Here is a 9,069-nt window from a genome sequence, read left to right on the forward strand (position 1 = left end):
TGAAAAGCTCAGAAAAGATTCTCCTCCTGCAGAGCATTGTACTCCTCCCGGAAAGGAGCAGCCAACGAGGAAAATTTGAAATTTGGTGGGCACTTTTGCATTCGGGAATTGAATAACAATGTAACATTCAATTTATTTCCTGTTGGAATCAGTGTCTATAATATGAGATAAAGCACACTTGTCTCAATAATTTTCATGCTAAAACTAAATGGAATGAATGATGACTAGTGTAACTGCTCCTCCCACTATTTGGTCTAGGTGCTCAAACCTAATCAATTTCTGTGAAATGGGTTTCCTGCCAATTTTCTCAGGAACTTGGTAGTTGCTTTCCACCCAAGAATGATCTGAAGAGATGGAAAGCTCGCATCGGCTGAAACAGAGGAACTTCATGCCCAGCACCTCTTACAGTGGCAAAGGTTAGCCCTTCATACACCTCTGTCCACCCCCCTACCTGTTCAATTAATTGACTTTTAAGCTCATATATAGTCCTTAGAAACAAGGAAACCGCCAATAAATAAAAACAATAATAACAATAAAATGGTGTACCTGGCCACCCGAGTACCATGGATACCATGGAGTCTTGACGGTGAGATTGAGATGGTTGAGGGAGAACCTAGTTGCAGTCACTGGGACTACAGCATCTGTGTCCCCGCTGTATTTGATGCATCACAAGTATAACAGAAAATTGTTTGTCAATTAATTAATAAACTAGTGTATTAGCGTATGAAATGAAGATAAAGCCAATGATCATAATATAGGCTGTTGAAAGGATTTAATTAAATCTGGTATCCACTACCATACAATTTTCCGGTAAGAAGTTAAATCATGACACTTGTTTTCAGAGAGTTAATTAAACCATGGAATATCAACTCTTTCGAGAATTGAGATTGCCATACAATTCCAGTGGAGTCAAATACTTCAATTTGTCACAAACGCAATCTCTTTGAAGCAACATCTCTTTTAAAATGTTCTGTCCTTCACTGTGTTTACAAATGAAAAGGATATTGGATATGGGTTGGGTTTGAAAAGTCCAATCACAGCCGAAAGGGTGAGTGGAAGAATGAATGGTTTTGGTTAAGAGTGCAGTGAAAAATGATAGATGAGGTGACCCATCAATCATCATAACGGAAGACCGGCTCTTCCTATCAAAATCCAATGTCTTCTGCAACTCCCCTTGTTAGGGTAAGTGCACAAAACTCCATGAAAATTCCCCCGCTCAAGCCAAATAGCCCTACTGTTTAAACAAATTCAATCTTAACTGGGTACGTTGAAAACTAATGTTCAAGGCTTACACAAATTAATATTCAAAGTGGCCCCTTCTACCATGTAAAAGTCATTTCATTAATTTAAAAAAAAACTTTTTAATTTTTTTTAAAATTTTTTTAAGATTGAAACTGTATTTACAAAATGCAGTTATATTTTTAAATTGAAATCGCATTTGATATATACGATTTTATTTTTGATTTTATTTTTTCTTATTTATTTGTATAATTTTATTATTTTCAGATTATTAATTTATTTATAAATAAACTATTAATTGATTATTATTTTTAAAAAATTATTTTTATTAAAGTAATACTAGACTCTTAATTTTAAATATATAATTTTTTTTATTAAGTAATAATATTTAATATATAACTTTATATACTTTACTTATTTTATAATTTTAATTATATTATTTGTGTATACACAACATATAAATTTATCTTCAAGATATATATATGTTACTTGTATACAAATAATATCGTTATTTATTTAAAATTATAAAATAAATAAAACATACAAAGTTATATATTAAATATTATTACTTATCAATTGACATTCTTATTTATATGAAATTAAAAATATATGTTTTAATAATAAAAAATTCTATATATTTAAACTTAAAAATATAGTATTATTTCAATAAAAATATTTTAAAAATAATAATAAATTACTCCTTTATTTTTCAATAAATTAATAAATTAAAAATAAAAAATCTATATGAATAAATAAGACAAAATAAAAAAATAAAATCACAAAAAACATTTAAAATTGTGAAGTTAAAAGTGCAAAAAATTTAAAAATGAAACTATATTTGCTAAATATTAAAAAAAATAAAATTAATGAGATGACTCTTAATTAACAACTACATAACTTCAACATTGGTTTGTCAAAATGCCTTGGTTGATTTTTTTTTTTTTTTTTTTTCTTTCAATGGGCTATTTTGTCCCAAAACTCTCAAGCCTCCACCTTTTGGACTCTATTGGATTCACTCTATCCTTGAGCTCTTATGGTGGTACAGCCGTATTGTTGAATTTTGGGTCTCTTTAGGGGCATATTGGATTTTTTTTTCCCCCTTTTAAATTGAAGAATATTTTTGCTAAATAATTTTTTAGAACACTTAGAAAAGACACGTACGTATAAAATATGTTAGATAAAATTATGAATAATTTCTTAAGAATTACTTTGGAGAGACTGTTTTGAATCTTCTTACTTTGTAGTCGGAAATGTACCTGAAAACCCAGATCCTGAGACCAGCTTCAATTAGTTCCTTGTAAATAGGTAGCATGGAGGCTTCAGAGTCATTCCAGTACTTTATAAGAACACCACTGCCCAACACAAAAAAGATCACCAAACCCTCTTTTATAAACACATCATATCTGCTAAGATCTCTCGTATATGATAAATTCAGAAAGATCAAATTAAATTGTGAAAACAACCTGCAAGCAGTCCATTTGTAAGGAATTCCAGTCGAATTTGCATGCATGGCCTTCTGCACATCAGGTCGATTATAGTATTTCTCTGCATAATTCTCAGTACATGGATCGTATCCCGAAACCCGTCTACGTACAAGACTGTTCTTGAAGCGTGGAGACCGTATAGTACTACTATTTGGCAATGCCATGCAAGATGGTGTGTAAATGCTGTATTGATCAATGTCTCCGAACTCATGGTTTATAGCATAACTCACTGCCTCATCACACTTCTCAGAAGTTCTCTCTGCAATGAAATCGCAATGATCCATGATTGATCGATAGCTTCTATCTGAAATCATGGAATGGCTCCACCAGAATGCGACAGTCCCAATGCTGTCATAGTAGTTATCTGTTACTGCATTGCCCACCTGCATAATTTCAACTTCATATATATATATATATATACCAAGTTCAAATGCATTTGAATTCTATACGTATATATATATATCATGAGTACTTACCATGAATCCTTTAAGATTAATGATGGGATGGGACGATGCTTTGTTGTAATCGTGGATTTTCTTCGCTAATTGGGGGACGTAATGACCTAAATTGCAATAAAATTTCGTGGGTTAAACTTGTGATCATTAAGTAAACAATTAGGGTTAGAGAGTGATTAATTAATTAACTGCATGTGTTCTAGTTTTGGTTACCAGCATAGCTCTCTCCAGCAATGTAGAATTCTCTGTGTTTGTATTTTGGGAATCTTGACATCCATCTCACCAAAAAAATTAAAGCATCCTGAGCTGTGTACATCATGGAATTGGTGATTCTATAAAGATCAGGCACACGAGGCTGAATGCAGCTAGCTACTAATGAAAAATTAATCTGCTCAATCTATGTACCTGTTCGTCGATCACCGGAGTTTTTGAGATTGGAGCTTGTATTTGTGTAGGAGAAGCCGACACCAGCAGGTGATTCCAGGAAGAGAATATTTGCTACTGCAAACATAAAGAAGAAAAGATCGAAAAGAAGTAGAGGGGTTTAAGTGGACTGTTAATTCATCAATTAGACCTATGTTTTACACAAGGGCATGACACACTATTGTCTGGTAATATGTGGATCATCAACTAGCATTGTGTCATGTAATTTAAATAAATATTGAATTATGGAATTTTTGGTACCTCTGTTCCATGAATACTTGTTGAGATAAAGAGATGAACCAGTTCTGTTAAGCCGAAATGGCCCAATTTCCTCTGATGCTCCATATGCCACTGATGAACAACCTGGTCCTGCAGATACCATTTTTTTACCAGGAAACATGATAATTTAGTGTAGAGTGGTCTGTAAGTCACAATCCAACCTTCTTACTGATGAAAAAACTAAGTAGAAAAATGCAAATGAGAAGATACCCATAAGGAAGTTAGCAGTTAATTAATAAGTGCTTTTATATAAGGAGGGATACTTATATCAGTTGTTGGCTCATTATCTAATGGATTAAAACTTTGTGTCAAATTGGTAGCTATTAGATCTAAAGCTAGCTAGCTCTAAGGCCTTAAGATGGAATTTTGAAAAAGCAATCCAACTGCACCCATATCTTCTCAATTAAAACATGGTCACATGCATCTTTTTCACACCCCCACATCCTTAAAAGTTAAGAAAGTGTCCTCAAACTCATAGAATGTGATGATTCATATAAGATTCAAGAAAAAGATAACAATAAGTAAAACAGGCTTAAAAAAGAAGGGTTAAAGAATCATGGTTGTCATCTGAAAAGAAGACAACTAACTACTTGTAGTCTTTTCTCTTTTCTGAATTCTAGGTCGCCATCAAAACTCTGGGGACAAAAGTGAAGAGGTGAATGGAAGTCCACTCACTTTTTAGTCTTTAGTTTTGTGGTGGGCCTAACAAACGAACAAGCTAGCTGTTATGAAAAACACAGGCTTGGTGGAATATTCACTGTGTTTCAATTTTCAACCTGAGGGGAACTATATATGTCCATGACCAATTCAGGTGGGTCTCTTGCATCTTAACACTAGAAAGAAAGAACTCTCACCTAACCCTTTCATTATATAAAGATAAAGCTCATCAAAACAAGTCACTGAAAGCTCAATGCAGTACTGGTTCATTGCTATATCCATATATATGCTATGATGATCAGTAATTTGTTTTGTCTTTGTTTTGCATATGCCCAGCTAAATTACAAGAACAAAAAAGGAAACCCGACTCTAGTTCCATTGCTTGGTGCTCTAGATAGGTCCCTTTGGTAAGAAAGGACCAACATACAGTGGAATATATGGGGGCAAAACAGCTATATTCATAATGATTCAAATAAAGTGGGTAGTGGAATACACCACATTATTTGATTGCTGGAGCCAAAACAAAACAACTACACTGATTATCATTTCTAGTAAATTAATGAAAGCAACAAAAAGAAACTGCAGGAAAACACCTACCCATCTAGTGTGGTAATAAATATTTTCATTTACTTTCTTAGGAGTTGTCAGCTTCCACTATAAATACACAAGAAAGAGAGAGTATATGTTGTCTTCTCAACATTAACAAATCACAAGACTAGATTCTGTTGTGTTTCATTTATGGGTGGTCAGAAGAGAAGCAAGTGGAACTCAGGAGCCCCACCCCACCCAACATTGCCATCATCATATCACCACATTTGAGCTCTGAATGCGCGTGCTTCAGAGAGGGAACTTAACATTGAGATGCCCATAGACTATAAACCATGAACTTTCTCACTCCTATATGTGTGTATATATTCCCTCTTTCTCAAGTCAACTCAGGAAAAAAAGAAAAAAGAAAAGGGCATCTTTTGGTGCGACAATTTGGAAAATTGAGGACAGTTCCTTCTGGAAAAGTTGGTTCACTTTGTGGTTTCATTGCGTTCTTCTGATGTGAATCATCGAAAACCCAAAGGAATGCGACGAAAATTCAGAGCTTTTGTGGAATAAAAGTCAGTAATGGAAGGGAATACAACCATAAAACGATGGAGACAGAGAGATCACGAGGACACAAAGTGGGCTTTTTTCTCCGGTTGTACTGATGCTGATGTTGACGCATTTTAGTGTGGGTCAGTACCGACCAGTTTGCTAATATGCGCCTCCGGATTCTAAGTTTCTTTTCTATGTGTGTGGAGGACTTGGATAGGGGTGGGGTACTGCAAGAGATGAGGATGGGAGTGGGAATAACCACCGGCCATTGCCCATATTTGTTTTGTGCCTCAGAGTCTAAGACCGAGAGAGAGAGAGAGTTAAGAGTTGAGGTGTCTGCTTTTCATTTTGGAATCAGTGCCATTTATAAAACAAAACCCTAATTATTAATCAAATTATTATAACAAAGATGAAAATTTTGGTGGAAAATGATCCATGGGTTCCTCCTAGTTGAATGAGGATGCCAAAGTGTAGTTGAGCACTGCAGGAGTTGATCTATATATGGTCAAATCATATGCAGAAGTAAATAATGTAGGCTATGTAGCAAGATATTAATGCTAGTTATGATTAAGTTGATGATGTAACTCCATGTTTTGGGTATCAACGTTGCAGATTCTATGATTTGGAAGGTTAGTTCCTTAGTAAATGGTGTTATATGTGTATCTTTTCACTGAAAGCTCAGTTTCAACCACCAATTTTAATGAAGAAAGGACTAGTTGATGGTGGAACTGACCTCCATTGAGCCAAAGAACAAGAGGTTTTTTCTCCGGATATGTGGTGGCTTCGGTTAGCCAGTAGAAGAGAGCTCGGCCGTGGTGCTCATTGACGGTAACGTAGCCGGAAAACTGGGAGAAGGTGACCGGTGGTTGTCCGGGAAGTGCTGAGATTCGATCGAGGGATTGTTGTTTAGGGGCAGCATCAGCATCGCTGGTGATTGAAGAGAGTAGTAATAAGGACAACAAGAGTAGGGTCCTCCTTTGGGCTGCCATGGCACTCTCCTTGTGGGTGAAGGCTCCTCTCTCTCTCTCCCTCTGTATGTTATTGTGGATATGACACACTAGTATATATCTCTACTACTCTCTTGAGCTAGCAGATATTAATGCAGTGATGAAGTTAATGAAGTGGATGAAAATATTGATGCACCAATAATGGGTTTAAGTAGGGTGCCTTACAAGTTCAATGTAGCTGCATTGCTCCAGCCTTGCAGGTTGGGCAGCTAATAGTTATGTGGCCCTCCTTCCTCTCTCTCTCTCTCTCTCTCCCCCTCTTTGAGATTTTAGAATAGAGAAACAGATTGTAGGAACCCACTCGAGCTTCATAAATGCACCACAAGAGTGTCCACCTCTCTTGGGAGCTCGGTGGTCCTAAATTTATATGAAGATGGAGAGGCACATAGAGAGAGAGAGAGTAGATGTGGGGTTGAGACTCTTGTGAGCCTTGTGATCTATACACCTCATAAGGCAAAGGGTTGCTCCTCTTATCATGTAAGTTGTGCCCATATTCCAATCTTCATCAAATCCCTATCCACCTCAACCTATAGCGAAATCATATGATGCAAATCATAACAAGCCCCTAGATTCTTCCAAGATAGAAATATCCAATGATTAAGAGAGTTGACCAACCTTTAAATGTGATTAGTTCATAAGCTACATTACCACTTTCTAATTGTCAATGAAGTGGGTAGAACTTGTTCACCCAATATCATCCAATATCTTTAAACCAACCTAAATATGTCTAATAATTAAGCCCATATTTTTCTATAACGACACATTTAGTCAGTTTTTATCAATATATATAAGGGATCACATGAACCAAAAGAGAAATAAGTAATTCATTAATCCATATAATTCTTTTTCAGACATTGCAATTTGTCTTTTCTTTTGAAATGGAACACTTCTCCTGGCCCCCCTCTCCTTGATAACAATGGACACTAGAATCCAAGCCTATGCTACAATCTTCAACCAGACCACTGTAGCATTGCGTGTAAACATTCAGTAGCTGTATATTTTCCAGGAACAACACTTCATTATGGGGATCTACCACTAATAATAAGACATCCAAGCCCCTTCAAACCTGAATTTAAAAGAAATGAAGAAAAATGTTGGCAATAATCATTTCCTCGTGCACACATGAGGAAAGGTTGTAAGTACTATTTCCATTTCCATCAGCATGACAATTCATCCCAAGTGCGCATGCAATGTATATAAAAAAGTCTTAACTATGATACAATTTTTTTTTCTCTATTTATCGAAAAGATACCATCAATTAAACGATTATTTGTACCCGAATCTTATTTATCCATAACCTTATACCTTGAAGTTAATTGGTTTGTACAATCATGTAACGGGTTAGATTTCACCATATATATTAAATGATTTTTTCTTTTTTTCTATAGGTACCATTATGGTAACTTAGCAAATTAGCTGATTAAATAGGATACTAAATCTCATGAGTCAGTCAGTGAGCTTGAACTAATCACTGCACTTGAGGTATATACCTTTGCAAAGACTAGTGAGATCTGCCCATGATTTCCGAGATGTGTTTCCTCTCTTACTCTTCAATTTTCATTAATGTTTTCGAGATATGTTCACAAATTAATTGAAACCCCCCATGTGAACGAATGCTTGCAATCAAACCTCACTCCCTCTATCACCAGCTAACTCTCTTACTTCTCATTACAACAACTGCACTCTCCTGGAATCTTCTCCTTCCTTGTTAATTTATATAATATATATATATATATATATATATATATATGTATATATATATATATATATATATATATATATATATACTTATTTATGTATAGAAGAGGATGTTCCCATCACCCATAGAGGCAGTGGCATACACTCAGCATAGTCAAAGCTGAAATCATATGTACATATATAAAAGCTTTCCGCACTGGGAAGATGTGCAAACTCATCACCAGTCAGATCCATTTACCAATTGATGCTAGGCCTCCGATAATATTAATTACACTTCAATAAATGAATCAAAATATTCATCATCTTGGTATCATCCGCAAAAGGCTAATATTTAAAGGATGTTTGATGAAGTCTGCTAAGTTAATGTTATAACTTAAAGTTCAAAATGATTTTGATAAATTAATCGACTTAATATGACCCAATAACTTAAACCTAATTTAATTTAAAATTTACTAAAATGCCCTCTTTCACTTGGTTGGATGCCATTTTTTTCATTGTCTAAAAATCTTTTTGGTGGTAAATTAAAGTATTTTATAAGCACTTTAATTATTAAGCCTGATAAAATAAGTTAAAAGGTAAAAATGATTGGGAAAGGAGAAAAAACATCATGCTTTCTTTAAAAATGAAAATAGTTGATAGAGAAACTAGGTCTTATTTGATAATTGTTTTTTACTGAAAACAATTTTTTATAATAGTTTTTTAAAATTAATTTATGATGTTTTGTAAAATAAAGGTCTGTTT

The 9,069-nt window shown here is 34.5% G+C and overlaps 1 protein-coding gene across 1 annotated transcript; it reads right to left on the minus strand.

Moving 5' to 3' along the window:
- Positions 1-108: 108 nt before the first annotated feature.
- On the minus strand, positions 109-6,959 carry LOC117925105 (serine carboxypeptidase 24). Its single transcript, XM_034843967.1, has 9 exons — positions 6,357-6,959; positions 3,863-3,970; positions 3,584-3,679; positions 3,392-3,484; positions 3,200-3,285; positions 2,703-3,106; positions 2,496-2,591; positions 547-652; positions 109-451 (listed from the first exon to the last, which is right to left on the minus strand). The coding sequence occupies exons 1-9, from the start codon at positions 6,610-6,612 to the stop codon at positions 308-310; spliced, it is 1,389 nt and encodes a 462-aa protein (XP_034699858.1). The 5' UTR covers positions 6,613-6,959; the 3' UTR covers positions 109-307.
- Positions 6,960-9,069: the final 2,110 nt, after the last annotated feature.

Source organism: Vitis riparia, chromosome 11 (genome assembly GCF_004353265.1).
Source record: "Vitis riparia cultivar Riparia Gloire de Montpellier isolate 1030 chromosome 11, EGFV_Vit.rip_1.0, whole genome shotgun sequence".
Lineage (NCBI taxonomy): Eukaryota > Viridiplantae > Streptophyta > Magnoliopsida > Vitales > Vitaceae > Vitis > Vitis riparia.